Source organism: Fusarium vanettenii, assembly GCF_000151355.1.
Source record: "Fusarium vanettenii 77-13-4 unplaced genomic scaffold NECHAsca_173_unmapped, whole genome shotgun sequence".
In the NCBI taxonomy this organism is placed as follows: domain Eukaryota; kingdom Fungi; phylum Ascomycota; class Sordariomycetes; order Hypocreales; family Nectriaceae; genus Fusarium; species Fusarium vanettenii.
Window position 1 is genome coordinate 1,651 of NW_003315717.1, and position 16,067 is coordinate 17,717.

The 16,067-nt window shown below is 40.4% G+C and overlaps 5 protein-coding genes across 5 annotated transcripts; 4 read left to right on the forward strand and 1 right to left on the reverse strand.

The window, feature by feature from the left end:
• Positions 1-2,350: 2,350 nt before the first annotated feature.
• Positions 2,351-5,346, forward strand: NECHADRAFT_56701 (uncharacterized protein; the record flags this gene model as incomplete). The annotated part of the gene is made up of 5 exons (XM_003039097.1): positions 2,351-2,511; positions 2,573-2,627; positions 2,706-3,209; positions 3,285-3,470; positions 3,559-5,346. 5 exons carry the CDS (start codon positions 2,351-2,353, stop codon positions 5,344-5,346), a joined length of 2,694 nt encoding a protein of 897 aa, XP_003039143.1.
• A 558-nt stretch (positions 5,347-5,904) lies between these two features.
• Positions 5,905-6,601, forward strand: NECHADRAFT_89503 (uncharacterized protein; the record flags this gene model as incomplete). Its single annotated transcript, XM_003039098.1, has 3 exons — positions 5,905-6,082; positions 6,143-6,271; positions 6,573-6,601. 3 exons carry the CDS (start codon positions 5,905-5,907, stop codon positions 6,599-6,601), a joined length of 336 nt encoding a protein of 111 aa, XP_003039144.1.
• A 765-nt stretch (positions 6,602-7,366) lies between these two features.
• On the forward strand, positions 7,367-8,374 carry NECHADRAFT_4538 (uncharacterized protein; the record flags this gene model as incomplete). Its single annotated transcript, XM_003039099.1, has 1 exon — positions 7,367-8,374. A coding segment is annotated over one exon (1,008 nt), but the record flags the coding sequence as incomplete, so codon positions are not given.
• A 1,410-nt stretch (positions 8,375-9,784) lies between these two features.
• Positions 9,785-10,792, forward strand: NECHADRAFT_56707 (uncharacterized protein; the record flags this gene model as incomplete). Its single annotated transcript, XM_003039100.1, has 1 exon — positions 9,785-10,792. One exon carries the CDS (start codon positions 9,785-9,787, stop codon positions 10,790-10,792), a length of 1,008 nt encoding a protein of 335 aa, XP_003039146.1.
• Positions 10,793-11,589: 797 nt separating this feature from the next.
• Positions 11,590-12,552, reverse strand: NECHADRAFT_56698 (uncharacterized protein; the record flags this gene model as incomplete). Its single annotated transcript, XM_003039101.1, has 1 exon — positions 11,590-12,552. The coding sequence occupies one exon, from the start codon at positions 12,550-12,552 to the stop codon at positions 11,590-11,592; it is 963 nt and encodes a 320-aa protein (XP_003039147.1).
• Between the last annotated feature and the right edge of the window lie 3,515 nt (positions 12,553-16,067).

The window sequence follows — 16,067 nt, forward strand, 5'->3', positions numbered from 1 at the left end:
ATAGTAATATTTTATGCCTAGGGTTCCTTATTAGGTTATTCTAAGTTTTATAGGTCCTATATAGGTTCTATAGGAGGTATCGGTTTATTAGGTTTATCCCTAGTTAGTATTAAATCGAGGTTTCTAATAGTTTTTTTTATTATAGCGGGGGTTCTAGAGTTTTTTCTAAGAAAACTATTAATTATTAATTTTAATTATTTAGCTAATATAATTAATAAGGTTATTAGGTTAGTCTTTTTTATAGAGTTTAGCCTATATTTCCCTTTTAAGTCTATTAAAGAAAAAGGATATTAAGGGTTCTTAATCTTAATTAAGCTTTAAGGTAAGCTAGAGGTACTTAATATTATATTCTAATATAGAATAAGTTTATTAGAGTACCTTAATTTTTCTTTTTACTTAGGCCTTTTTATCTATTATTTTAAAGGCTTATTAAAGTATAGCTTTAAAGGTTTTAAAGCTAAAATAGAGGTTTATAATCTATAGCGAGTATTCGCTAAGTAGTTTAATAAGGTATTCCTTTATAATAGGTTTAAATTAAGCTATAATATGCTTAGTAAGATATCTTATAGTATATTAGACCTTATTAGATATTATAATAAACTAGGTAAGGTAATAAAATATAAATATATATAATTATATAAGAAATATTAATAATTTATATATAGTATTATTAAATTTCTTTAATTATTTTAGCTTTAAGATTTCTTTAATATTTTTACCCTTTATAATAATAATCGCTATATTATTAATATTCTAGATATTCTTATAGTATTATTAGTTTTAGATTTATTAAGTAATAGCTATATAGTTAATAAGTCCTCTAAGTTCCTTTATTTCGGTAGTTATAATAATAACCTAGGCATAGAGTTACTTAATTTTTTTATTATTACTATTTATTTTTTTATTATTATTAAAGTTAGCCTAAGCTAATGCGATAAAAATAGGTAAGTAATTAGTAAATAGAACTTACTAATAGTTATTACTAGGAGTAGCCTAAGTAGCTATTATGTTTAATATTATTTAAGGTAATATAAGTAATCTAATAAATAAGAGCTATTAATATATAATAAGAGGATATTTCTTAAGGGATAAATTAGTTATATTAGTTTATATTAGTACTAAATTATATTATATAGCCTTAAAGGGTAATATAATATTATATCTAGTAATATACTTAAAGGTATTAAGTATAACTAAGTTATATTAATAGCTAAGGTAGCTATTATATAAGAAAGTATAATAAGTATATTCTATATACTTTAGGTATTAATTATGATTACTTTGCCTATTAACCCTAATTAGGGTGATTATATAAGTAATTAGAGTGATTAATAAGGTAATTATTATGATCGTTTGGTAGTGAGGGTGATCGCTTGTTTGATTGGTAAGGAATTATAGGGTCCCGCTTATGTATATGATAGTTGCATATTAGGCCGTGATAACTATGGTATTTAGCTAACCGGACTATGCACTTCCTAATTAAGGAAGGCTTAAAAATCCCTTCCCGATTAAGAAGGTTTCACGTAATACCCCTCGGAGTTAATTACCTCCTTAATTACAGCTATTTATAATAATAACGCCGCTTCTCGCCGCGCTAATAGCCTTAGGGCAATCTACTATCTTTATTAATTCTTATAATACTTCTTTCCTCTTATATTTTATAGGTAATTAAAGGGTAAAATAGAATCCTTTAAGACAACCTTATCGCGGCCTACGAAATATAATTATAAAAGAGGTAAAAGGTATATGCGATAAAAGGTATATAGGCTTCTCATAGCATTCCAGTAGCGAGGCCTTATACCGCATATCGGGACTAAGATTATGCGCTAAATATAGCCTTTTTCGATTAGAAACACAGTCCGGTTAGCCAAACTACACAATCCGATTATCGTAACCCAGTAAGCACTATTGGACGGAACTCGTAAGGAATGCAACCTTGGCTTTGAACTAATTAATGGCGGATCGATCCCACGGGCTGTGAGGGCGGTGACAGGAAAATTGACACAACCACTGGCGCCATCTGGACTTGAACTGTCTCAATTTTCTTGTCAGTCAACAGAGCATGTAAAGTTGTGCCTCAAAGTCTGTCAGTCGCGTTGTGGTTGCCCCCGTTTCATGTTTCATTCTGGACCATGACTCGGAAAGCTTAACTCCCCAAGAGGACTAATGCATCCGGGGCTCAAATCATTATTCCGCGACCAAACCTGTTTAGTCCAAGCCTGCCCCTGACGCTCCTAGTATTAAAAGCTGTCGATCGTCATTCCATTTTTCGTTTCGCAAAAAGTCTGTTATGTAAATGTTCTTGACTTCATGGTTCATTTGTCTTGAGCTACATCTGCGACCCCCAAAGATGACTGTTGAAGACCTTCTCGAGCAGTATCAGGGCCAGATTGTGCCAAAGGCATACAATGCCGGCTACCTGGCTCTCAGCTACCTCATCAGCTTGGTGGGCGCTGCTTCGACTCTTGAATTGGTCAATCGGCGATCATGGTTTAACGGTATTTCGAATCAGTATGCATGATAGCCAAGGCATGAGTATTTCCAAGACGGTCTGCTGATACAGAGGCATTAGTCTGGTACTCGGGTGCTCTGCAATCACCATGGGTGGTATAGCTATTTGGTGCATGGTAAGTTGCAAGTTTTCTACCATCTCACTGCATCATGGCTTGCTTCTTTTCGTGAATACACACTTATTTCCTGTGCAGCATTTTGTTGGAAACCAGGCGCTCATCCTTGCTGATGGGGAGACAGAGATGCAGATTGCCTACTCCAGTGGCATCACAGTACTCTCTTTCTGTTTGCCTGTTCTTGTCCTACTTGCTGCCTTTTACGCAATAGGCATCACAAATCGAATCGCTTGGTGGAGGGTGGTAACTGCTGGAATTCTTTGTGGTTCTGCTATCTGCGGGATGCACTACTTGGGTAATGCTTCCATCAAAAACTATCGGTGCATCTATGCCACGGCATATATCGCGGGGGCTGCTATTATTGCAGTTGTTGCCAGTACCGTGGCATTGGCCATGTTTTCCATTTTCCAATCGCTCTCGGCGAGTAGCTGGTGGAAACGGACTATTTCTGCTATTGTCCTGGCTGGAGCGGTATCCAGTATGCACTGGTGTGCCTCTGTTGGCACTGAGTATCGACTGGTTCAGCTCGGGAGAGCAGAGGGAGGATCACGGACTGCGACGGTGATTGCAGTTATTTGTTTGGTAAGTGTTTGCCGACTCGTTGTTTCTATAACCAAACACCACGTCATCCAACTGCAGGTCGACTAACTCTGATAGTCTCTCAGTGCTTGTATCATCATTGCTGGATCAGCTATCCTTCGAGCCCGCACACTCAAGCAAGCAGCCCGTCGTGCCCAGCAGATTGCATTAGGCGCTATTGTGTTTGATAAAAACGGACGTCTTCTTGTTGATTCCAACGGAGTTTTCCCCAACGTTGTTGTCACTGATTTCTTCATCGGAGAGGTAAGATTATCCCCCGCTTCCTCACGTATCAAGTCTCCCAGTCCATGCATGAGTCGAACAACTAACGCGGGTTCTTTTCCTTTCATAGAACACCAAGGAAAGATTCACCACTGCTCATTCACAGTTTCACTGGATGTTTCAAGCCTCGCGGAATTGGATCGGAATTTCGGGACTAATAAACGGCATGAAACAACATCTAGCACAGTTACCACACAAAAGACGCCATAAGGATGCGAGGAAGGGGATCCAGCTGATTACCGACGACGGGAAGCTCATCGAGGGATACGAAATCATTTTCCGCGAACTCTTCTGCGTCGCCGCTTCTGAGCTCAGCGATCGCCTCAACGAGCCCCTCACAGCAATCGGGGTTCTGTGGGATCAAATCCTGCCCAAAAGAACAGTTCCAAACCCAGCTTACCTACAAGCACTTGAACAACGCCGAGGCGATGATACCGTCGGACTGAGCGAGACGAGCAGTAAGGGCTCAACCGAAGTTGGCCGCCTCAAGAAAGAGGTCGGACTCGAGAATGGCATGGACGCACGAGGCGCACTGATGTTCCTGGTTCGTCGCCTTGAATCAGACGACGAGGTCAAGAGACTCGTATCGGCTGGATTCCGTTTTGTCGACCCTGGCCAAGTAAGCAACAACTCAACGACCCATTTGCAGATTCAGTCTACCGAATTCGAATCAAAGCTTCGCGACATGAAAAGCTTTGTTGATCAGCAAGTTCGGATCAAGCCTGGGGTTCATCTAGGCTTCTTCGCTGTCCAGGATCCAGGGCTCAACAAGGCCCAAGTCCTTGTACGGAGAGACGCTCGTCACTTGATTCCTTCACTACCTTTACCTCTCAATAGTATCAACGACTGCCACATGGGCCTTTTGCGAGGACTTGGTGGATTACGAGTACCAGAAGTCCTCCAACGGTTGAGAACTACAGGTGCATCTTCGAGGTCTCCTCAAGAGGAACAATTCGCCAAGTATCTCTCCAATGCCATTGATTCACTACGTGGTTTGGTGCAGGAACCTCTGTTTCATGATGCTGTGCTCGCATCGTCTATCGTGCGACTTCCGTTCGGTATTGATGGGGACCAAGCAGACGAGACCTTCATGATGGCGTTGCGGCTCAAAATTCCTCATCCCGTCATCTCGTTTGGTCCCAACTGCCAATGGGTCCCGCTCAACCTGTTCAGAATGCGACAGGTGTTGGAACAATCTCGACAGGAGTTTGTACGGGTTCTCCATCACGACTTTGATCCTTTGAACATGCCCGCAAGCCGGGCGAATAATGAGCTCACTTCCGGACCGTCTTCGACACTCCGCCGACTGAAAAGTGCTGTGGCATTGGCAGATTCAAAGGGTAAGAAAGCTGGCGTTACAGGAATGAGGATTCGCGCTCCGTCGCAAGATTCTATACGCTCATCCTCAACAATCAACTTGTGTCCCCCTGGAGCTAGCGAAGGCCTCAGTGAGCGCCCTCCGTCGACAGAGATAGTGGACGTATACCCCCCTGAGCGTCATTACACCGCACACCAGCAATCATTCTTAAACGGGGGTATTGTTGTATTCCAAGAGGTAACCGTTCAAGTCGAACTGAAGAAGTCTGAGTCTCGAAATGACTTAGAACCTTCATTGAGTCAGGACACGGTCACCGAGCCGCCTCGTGTGCAACACAAACACCAACATCATCAACAACATTATCAACATGAATTGCCAATAACACAAGACATTGAGCTGCAGCCATATGGATGGGGGAAAACTGATGTTTCTGTTGAGTCTCGTTGGCTAAACAATCATGGCCAAGTTGACGATAACATCATGACGATTGCTTCTTTTATAGACGCTTTAGTTGCAGAGTCTAATAACTCTAGCACATGACTATAATGATTCTTGAAAAATATAACAAGATAAATTCTCATATTTACCGTATTAAAAAGCCTGTCTACTATAGGCTTTGTCGTGAAAGGATGAGAGAGGGCGCCTGTCCTGGTGCAGGAGATGAAGAAGACAAGGATTCCTTCGCAACTTGGGTCTTGGGGTGTGATTGTTTGCGCCTGTTTCGGTCGCTAGCTTGTAACGGCTGAGGAGTTGGGCTTCTCGCCCGTGAAAACTAGATTGATCCCTGTTTTGCTATTGTTGTGTCAGTTACAAGATCACTGAAGGCGGCCCTCGATCACCTGCGTTACCTACGACCAGAGACCCTGGTTCATATGAGCACCTAACGCGCTCTTAGATACCGAAGAACAGAAGAAAAAGTTTCGCAATGATCCAAAGGCTTGTGAAGACTATATTGGGAAACCCGAAAAGGATTTGGGGGGCAGGGCCCCATTGGTGAGCTCTCAAATGGCATTCAAACGGAAAATACCCTTTGGCTGATTAGACATCTAATCCCAGCAACATGAAACCAGTGACATTTCGAAAAAAGCGAAAATCGACATGAAGGCTTTTATGCGAGCTAGTATTGGCAACGATGATATCGCAGACTACTTGACGCCAGAGTTTGGACTCAGATGTCGTAGGCTCTCACCTAGCAATGAATACATGGAAGGTTTCACCAAAGGAAATGCGCAGCTTGTCAAGTCCTCTGTCACTAGATTCACAAAGACGGTCTCCTGTACGATCAAAGAAATGAACCATTCTTGGAGGAGCCGACAAGAGCTTACCTGATCTATAGACAGTGTTTGGATGAACCAGTGGTCCAAAGATGGGTCGTTTGTCATAAAGAGACTTGGTAACGGGAAAATCGTCAAGTCAATCAAAGGTAGAACTGGTAAGAGCGGCAACCAGATTGCTCAGCCGGCAAGTATGTTATAGAAAACTTAAAAACGCGCAAGAGAAGGTTGATCTGTACTCGTTATGCCGCTCAATCCACTGGTAGGAATAATATAGAAGGAGCCTAGCTAGGTGGATCACGGCTCAGAATTTCGTAGCGACTAGAATAGCGTTGATCCTAATTCTCTCTTTAACATTCATGACGGTTGAAGGGGTCCGGACCGATCTTAGCATCCGGGAAAAACGACATAACGAATGCCAGTGCCCAACATCTCAATCGTGGTGATGTACGATATAAAGAGTGCACTAATAAATATAGAAAACTTGTTCAGGCTTCTCCGAAAGCTGGTTTCAAGTGTAAACATCCGTGCAAGTATCCACATGCAACTGCCTAACCGATTTGCGAAAAGCATGCATAAGGAGCGTTACGGATAACAAACTAATGGCGCTGAATTGCAAATTGATTCATGTTTACGTGTCGTGCTCGGGGCCAATTGCGAATCATGTTGAAAAAGTAATTATGCCTGATTGCTACTGTAGATAGTGCTATCGTATGATGATTAGTCAGTGAGCGCACGAGGCCGACCGATCTTTAGCCGGCCATTGCCCCGCCAACTCGATCACGTCAACAACAACTCGTAAATAAACCCGTTTATCAAGAGTTCACGCACCTACATACTTGTGATTATATCATCGTCTTTTATCTATATTTTCAAGCTGATCCGACCTTCACTTCTCTCTCTCTCTCATGGGCTGTGCGCGATCTATTGAGCACTGGCTCAATGCCATTCCAGATTCATCAAGTGTCGATGTAACCAACCTCACTACAGAGATTCAACATCCAGTGCATTCAAAGTGTCGTCAGCTTCGCCAACAGTCCTGGTCACAAATCACTCCTCCTTCATCGAATGAGGGCATGTCCGCTAGACAAATCTCACCAAAGCGGAAAAGGGTTGGGTCTCGGGCTTCGGATGAGGACCATGATGTTACCCCTCGTTCAAGCAGAGTACCCGCGTCTGGCGTCTTGAACGACCAACAAATTCCATTCCGCCTCGTCAACATTCCTAACATCCCTCCTTCGGATTCATCTCATGCTTCTCAAGATCCTCCGCCATCTCCGGGAACATCAGATGCCCCGACCAGCAGAAGAGGGCGACCAAAAAGTCCAGTCAAATCCAACAACAATCTTCAAGCTCTCGATGTGCCGGTCGACGTTTTACAACTAGACATGAATGGGATTGATATCCTGCCTTCAAGTGTGCACGACTTATATCGAAGATTGCAAGATATCGATGACAAGGAAAACTTCATCCCATGGGAGATTAACCAGAACATCAAATCCATCATTCCCGATCGAATCAAAGACCGGTGGTTCTTTGGTCAGAAAGACGAAAACAATACCGAAAAGCTCACGGCCGCAAACAGAGAGCTCGAGTTCTTGCGCGAAATCGAATCCGATGCGAAACAGTGTAAACTTTCCGACTGCTCTGAGGCATCTTGGAACATGTGGGTGCACATGCCTGTGTTGAGGCATGCATTGGCAGGTTATCCAGCCATACGCGTCGAGCCGTCTACATCGGCCAAGATTGCGCCCTGTTTTGTACCAACTACAAAGGGCAAAGCGACAGTTGTCGAGAGTAAGATGATCGACTTCACCTTGCTTCTGTGGTTAAATAAGGGAAGTCCGCGATCTACACCTCACGATCCAGTACCTCCGGAGGCTGATGGTCGATTAATGGCTCGAATCGCCAACAAAGTTTGGGCTCAGGAGCGTGACGTTCAGTTTGTCAATCAATCCTCATACGCACCGTTGCAATATGCTCCGATTGCCTGCAACATCGAGACCAAAACTGCAACTTCGTCCAACCAAGGGAAACTCCAACTTTCAGTCTGGACCGCTGCATGGTTCAAACGCATGACGGAGCTCTTGCCTCACGCCAAGATGCCGACAATTCCTCTCATCCATGTCGTGGGACATGAGTGGCATATTTCTTTTGCTTCTTTTCATGGTAGTCACATTGAAGTTGCTGAGGAGCTGTCTATTGGAGACACGAGAACCCTCTTGGGCTTGTATCAGTTAGTTGCTTCATTGAGGAGGCTTGGGGACTGGATTGAAACAACGTACAGAAAGTGGGCTGAGGATGCATTCGTAGAACGGTAGAAATGATTCAGAAGCATAATGGGCGCGCACTATGACCTTGAAGCGTGAACCAGCACTTTGGTGTTCAACACCACAACCAATATTCCTTATCTTTTAAAGCTCTTTCCAGCAGGCGCCGTTGTCGCTATGGCCAACGGATTCCAAGCGATGCTCCTCCGGTGTCCGCAATGTTTTGCAAAAGCCCCCTTGACGTGACCTAAGCCTTGTGCAGATATGATGATAGTCGGCTGCGTGGTGATTAGGAGAAAACGCTATTCCAAAAGCTTCATTTAAGGATTTGTGCTCTGCCCTAGGCCTCACCTTGCTGTAATCTACATCCAAGATACGGCGGGTATGATCTATCATTTTGCTGAGATGTGTTCGATGTATACGTCAATCTCGGGAACACTGAAATGAAATCTCCGGTTTGTCATTGCTTTCTGCCGCACTTGCCGAACTGTTGGCAGACGGGGCTTTGGGAAATCGATTTGCTGGTATTAGCATCTAGTAACCTACACAAGCAAGGAGACTAAATACGGCATTGATCATGTATTGAACAACCTCGCCCCGCATAGTAATTGGAGGTTCCAGGAGATCCCGGTGTCTTGACTACTGGGTTTAAGTCCTTCCCGTTTTTCTCACTCATACCCTTGGATACAAGAGAGCAACGACGTTGGCAAAATGGTACTTGAGTAGACACAAAAGGCAGCTCAGTCGGCCCAATGCCATGCAACACAGTAACCTTAACCATAGTCCTCCTAGCTGCATCGCAGAATCATGCTGCCTCGACCAACCTTATCCACATAGCCATTTGTAAAATGACAACCTGCCATCCACATCCTTGCTTCTCAAATCTTGGCCTGTGACAGCGATCACCTTGGCCTTGAGAATGTCACCACTCCTACTGACAGATTCTCGGGCTCCCTTCAGCTCGTGTATTTGTTTAGGGGGACTCTAGATTCCACTACCACCTTCTACCTGAGCATGAGTAGCTCTCCTTTACTTCTATCCTCTTTGTTATCAGTGAATCTTGACAATCTTCCCAATTAGTGACTCGGCCAGGCTCAGCAGATCTCTGTCATTCACCATGTACCAGAAGTCACAGGTATCTGTACCAGGTGAGCATATGGTCTGTGCAGTCTTAAGATAATGTCAAAGTGACGGCAGCACAATCTACCAGCTCTCATTTTTGGATATAGTTCGAATTTCTCGTGGGTCTGGGGGGACACCGGCTATCCTCAAGAAGATGAGCTGTCGGCTGAAGCAGACCCAGATTCGCTCAAAGATAGCGGTATTGGCTCAAGTTTGGCAATGTCCGTGTCTGAGTCAGGGTCGAACACTCGTTTCATGAGGTCTCCAAGCGACTTCCACGCCGACAATAGGATGCCAAACTCAGCAGCTTCCATGGGTTGCAGAACATATTCTCGACAAGTTTACAAGGTCGGAATCATTGGCGCATTGTGGAAAGAACTCAAGGCAGTGCGAGCGCTCTTTGACAGTGAACATGGCAGCCTCGAAAGGGAAGAAGGCGACGACAATCAGTATGCGCTCGGCGCCATGGCGAACCACATGGTCGTTACCGCATGTCTCCCGGCCGGCGAGTACGGGACCAACTCAGCTGCATCGGTCGCGTCCAACATGGTGCGCAGCTTTCCGGCACTCAAGTTTTGCCTCCTAGTTGGCATCGCTGGCGGCGCCCCCTCGGAACACAATGATATCCGCCTTGGCGATGTGGTTGTTGGTATTCCTGAAGGCAGGTCCCCCAGTGTGGTTCAGTACGACCTTGGCAAAGACAAAGAAAGCAACATCTTTGAGCCGACAGGTAGGCTGCGAGATCCGCCGCGCTTTCTCGCCTCCGCCGTTAGCGCCCTCCTCTCAGTCCCTAACCCGCCATCTGACCCGCTGAAACCACACCTTGCCAAAATTACCAAGCTCATGTCCGAATACCGCCGCCCAGCCCAGGAGGATGTACTGTACGAAACCTGTACGGCGTGCCGGTCATCGGAAAAGGTCTGTCCAGGCTATCATGTGCGGCAGCGTGTTCCACGTCCAACAACGATTCATTATGGGCCCATAGGGTCAGGCAACAGTGTCATCAAAAATGCCAAGCGTCGCGACGAGCTGGCTCGCGAGCATGGTGTGCTGTGCTTCGAGATGGAGGCCGCTGGCGTGGTCAACGCGGTTCCTTGCCTCGTGATCCGCGGCATCTGCGATTACTGTGATGTGCACAAGAACGACGACTGGCAGAACTATGCGGCTGCTACGGCGGCAGCGTATTCGAAGCTGTTGCTCGGTGTTGATCGCTGCAAGAAGACCGGGCTGAATGACGACTACCAGGGGAACTTCCACAGCACAAGCCCCAAAACAAGCGCGGGATCCAAACGTCGACGGTCGGAATTCGAGGAGGAGTGAGACAGTGACAAGGTGGGATGAAGAAAAGCCAGTTTACTAGGTACATATACGTCATGATTGTTTAGTAAGGAGTCGTATGGAGATCAGGGGGCCAGGCTGTCAGGGAATGACGGGTTATTCAGAGAACCAAATTTTTCCAAAACAAAGTAAACTTGGTAGATATGATAGGGCGGTAAAACCGTAACCGAATGCATCTAGTCCTCTAATTTTTACTACCTCATAGCGTAAGTTATCGTGGTTCTATTCTATTTTTTTGATCACATCTCTGTCAGCCACAGGAGCAAAGGAGACAGTTGAAGACACACGGCAGTATTAAAACCCAATACTGCAAAACACCGAAAACCTAAGATAAGGCTCTATAGCCATAGAAACCTAATAGCTGGAAGATGAGCCTCGCAGTGCAAGAAATGGGGTTATTCACGGGTTGGAAAATTTAAACACGATTGCAGGAAGAGACCTGACTTTGACACACAATAAATCCGAACACACGGGTTATCGTGGTTTAAAATGATTGTCGGTGTATCGGATTGTCAGGGCTGGAGCGTGGGAGCTCAAGTAGTCGAATACTGTCGAAGTGGCCAAGCTTCACATGAAGACGGCCTGAATCCAGTGCTACGTCGCGATGCGGACCACAAAATAAGTTGCTAATTCAAGGTTACGATAAGCACGCGTGCTAGGTAGGATGATTTTCGAAAGGATGAATGCCCAAGAGGTTGTTGCGCATATGACAAAGGTAATGTGCAATTTGGGCGGCTAAGTATATGGCCGGCTTGGGGGTGCGAGAAGGCGGTAGTTGACTACTTGGAGAATATCCTTTTAATCCACGCCCTTCTGGTCGCTTTCGCCATCTTTGATAACTCAGCATGCGGAGCCAAACTGTCAAAGGCGTGAAATGCACCTGGCCAGACATGCAGCTCAACCTGTCCACCAGCGGCCCATAGTCCGTTTGCATAGCCAACAACCTCTTCCCGAAAGATTTCAGCACTCCCTACTTCCATGAATGTCTGCGGCAAGCTACTGAAGTCTTCTGAGCGGCCTGGGGCCGAATAAATACTAACCTCGTCGCTGCCCTGTCTGTTCCCAAGTAGAGATTTCCAGCCCGTCAAGTTGCTAATCCTGCTCCACGTTCCTTCGTTTTCATACTGGTGATTTGATAGTGAACTGCACCTGTCATCCAACATGGGGCAGCTCAAACATTGGGCGTAAATGCCTGGACCGTTGAAGTCTCTGCTTCGAAGAGCAATACCAGCGGCTAAGCCTCCTCCAGCGGACACGCCAGCAACCATGATTTTGGCAGTATCAACGTTTATCTCGGTAGCATGTGACGCTACCCACTCCAATCCTGCGTAGCAGTCTTCAAGAGGTGCGGGGTCGGGGTTTTCAGGGGCGAGGCGGTATTCGACAGATACGACCACGGCGCTGCAGTCTAGTCCAGAATCCCAGATGTGGTGAATACCACCATAGCGGCTGCCCATTATCATCCCTCCTGCATGCATCCAATAGATACATGGAGCTGGGCTGGATCCAACAGTGTGAGGGGTGAAGATAGACAAAACAATATCGCCATTTGGACCTTGAATGACTTTTTCGATGTGAGAGCTGGACTTGTATGGCTCAACCAGAACGTCTTCGGCAGTTGGCAGCGGCGCGGATCTGAATAATTTGATGTGTTCCGGCAAGATAGGGGAAGGAAATTTGAAAGCGTTCAAGGCTTCGCCTAGTTCTTCGTCATAAGGAGGGTGAGGGATCGTAGATGTCATATTGTCAGACGAGTTGAGTGATACAAGATCAGGATTGGCTCCAAGTGTCTGGTGCTTTGAAGTTTGACAAGCCTTCCTTTTAATATGATCGAATTACGGTTTCTCATATGTCGTGATCCGAGTTCAGGTAGCGGAGTGCCCCTATCGGACCGAATACGAAATTAATTTTAATTCATGACTAGCTAATAGCAGCACGTTTATCATTCTTAGCCCGTGTTTAGCAATCCGAATAGCCGGACTGAACTCTTTAACGCTTAAACAGAGGTTACTTTGGGCGATCCAGGGTAGTACTAACTTATTAATATGGGGCGACCAGACATGTGAAAGCGAAACCGAAACCGAAGGCGAAAGTAGCATCCTTCCGCATTAATTACCTACTATATATTATAATCAGGGGTTAACTAACCCTAGGTTTTTTTATATAGGCTTTTAATATAGCGCTATTACCTTACCTATAAAGCCTAGGTTTTTTTTATTATTAACTCTAGGTTTTAAGAAAATAAGGTTCTTATAATTATATAAATATAAAATTTAATAAAGAGATAAAAGACTATAGTTATATAATTAATTAATCTTAATTAATAAAATATTAAGAAGATATTTTATTCTTAAGATATTAATTTAACCCTAAGATTTAAGGTATTTTAAAGTAATTTACCTTTATTTAATTTATGCCCTTTTTATTTTATATATCTCTCTTAATATATTTCTTATATAGACTTACCCTATATTATAATATAGCCCTTTAATCTTTTTCTTTTTTAGCTAAATTACCTTCTTATAAGGTAAGCTATAAAGGAATAAGATAATAAAATATAAATTAGGCATAATTTAAATTAGCTAGAGGATATTTATATAAGTAGACTAGGCTGAATTAGGGTTAGCTAAGGGATATATCTTATTTATTTTATATATAAGGTAAGCTATAAAGGAATAATATAATAAAATATAAATTAAGTATAATATTTTATTAGAGAAACAGAACATACCAAACCATATAGCTAAAGGAAGGGATTTTCTATGCGTTCTTTTTAAGGTCTACTTAAAAGAGAGATCTCACGCACTTTCTCATAAGGCAAATTCAATATAAAGTAGTAAGAGTAATTAATTAATTCATAGCAATAAAGATATGACCCACGAAGGAGCCTAAAAGTCCTCTGGTTAAGGCTCCCGAAAGTAATAATAAAGGCAAGGCTCTATAGCCTCTGCCTCGCTTTTCTATATATAAGAAATTACTTAGTAGCCCAAATTGGCTTAGCATGCTTTTCCCCTAACTCAATATAGATTTATTTTTTTTAGCTTATATCTCTCTTATTAAGCTAGCTATTAGGCCCTATTTATATTATTAAATAGCCTCTTTTTTATTTACTCCTTTAGTTTATTTAGCTTCTTATAAGGTAAGCTATAAAAGAATAATATAATAAAATATAAATTAAGTATAATTTAAATTTATTTCTTTTAGCTTATATCTCTTTTATTAAGCTAATTATTAAGGCCTATTTTATACTATAAATTAGCTCTTTTTTTTTCTTATTTTATAAGCCTTATAATTTTCCTATACGGTAATTTATAATAAAGTAATATAATAAAATATAAATTAGCTATAATTTAGATTTATTTCTTTAAGCTTATATCTTTTTTATTAAGCTAGCTATATAGACTTACCTTATACTATAAAATAGCCCTTTTGCTTTTCTTTTTATTAAATAATTCTCTTATAGGGTAAGCTATAAAGAAGTAAAATAATAAAATATAAATTATAATAAGGGGATATTTCCTAAGAGATAAATTAATTATACTAATTTATATTAGCACTAGATTATATTATATAGCCTTAAAGATTAATATAATATTATATCTAGTAATATACTTAAGGGTATTAAATATAACTAAGTTATATTAATAATTAAGGTAATTATTATATAAGAAAGTATAATAAGTATATTCTATATATAATAGCTATGACATAAGCCAGGCGGGGAAATATAGCAGAAATACTCTAACTAAATAAGGGACTAAAGGGACTAAGTATTACCTATATTAATCTAGGGACTAAATATTAAAAATATTAGTCTTACCCTAGATTAAGCCTAGGAAATATCGGTCTAAAGATTAACTATAAGTATATAGAACGCGCTCTTTATACTTTCTTATATAGTAATTACCTTAGCTATTAATATAACTTAGTTATATTTAATACCTTTAAGTATATTACTAGATATAATATTATATTACCCTTTAAGGCTATATAATATAATCTAGTGCTAATATAAACTAATATAACTGGTTTATCCCTCAGGAAATATCCTCTTATTATATTATATATTTATAGTTAATCTTTAGATTAATATTCTCTAGGTTTAATCTAAGGTAAGACTAATATTTTTAATATTTAGTCCTTAGATTAATATAAGTAATACTTAATCCCTTTAGTCCTTTACTTAATTAAAGTATTTCTATTATATTTCCCTACTTAGCTTATATTATAGCTATAATATAAGGTTCTCTCTCTATTAGTTTTATCCTTAAGACTAATTTTAGTAATTAAGTATTATTAATAAGTAATTCTAACTTATAAAAATTTCTTTCTATTAATATAATATTAAGCTAAGTTTCTAAGTATATTTCCTTATAAAAACTTTCTAAAATATAAAGTCTTTTTATTTATATTAAGGCTTTTAATTTTAAAATTATACCTTATATTTATTATTTCTATTAAGGCTTATTTTATAAGATAATCTCTAATTATTTTAATTATTATTTTAATTATATTAATATAAAAATAATATATAATAAAGCTAATATAGCTTCTTTCTATAGGTATATATTAATACTTTTTTATAGCTATTAGCTAATTTATTATAATTATAAAAAATATCTAAGAATATAAGTACTTAAAAGATAAGAAGGTTAAAGTAAAAGCTACCTTAGAGGAAATAATAGCTAAGCTTATTTATATTAAGAAATAAAAGAAATTACTTAAAGTATATAATAATAAGGCCTTTAAGCGCGGCTTATATACCTTAGAGGAGTTAGGCGAGCTCTATAAGGAGTTATTTATTATTATAGAGATATATTCTTTTAGGGCTATTAATTTAATTAATTAGAATACTATTAGTCTTAATAAGCCTATATTTAATATTATTAATAGAAATTCTTTAAAAGGTATTATATATTAATAAGGTATTTTAGGGGTTCTTATATATTTTCTAAGTTAAGGTAATCTTTTTATTTAATAAAATATATTATTTTATTATTAATTTTATTTATATTAAAAATAGCCTTTATAATATATTTTTTTAATCTATTAACTTTTATATTAGGCTTATTATTTATTTTTACTTAGATAATATTTTATATTAATTTAAATAATAAAATATAAAAGATTAAATAGAGCTTAACCTTAGGTAATAAGTATAATTTATAATTATATTTAGAGATTTTTTTTTTAATTTTATATAATTTAATATATTTATAATTAAGTTTTTTATTTTATTATTTTATTTTAATATTTT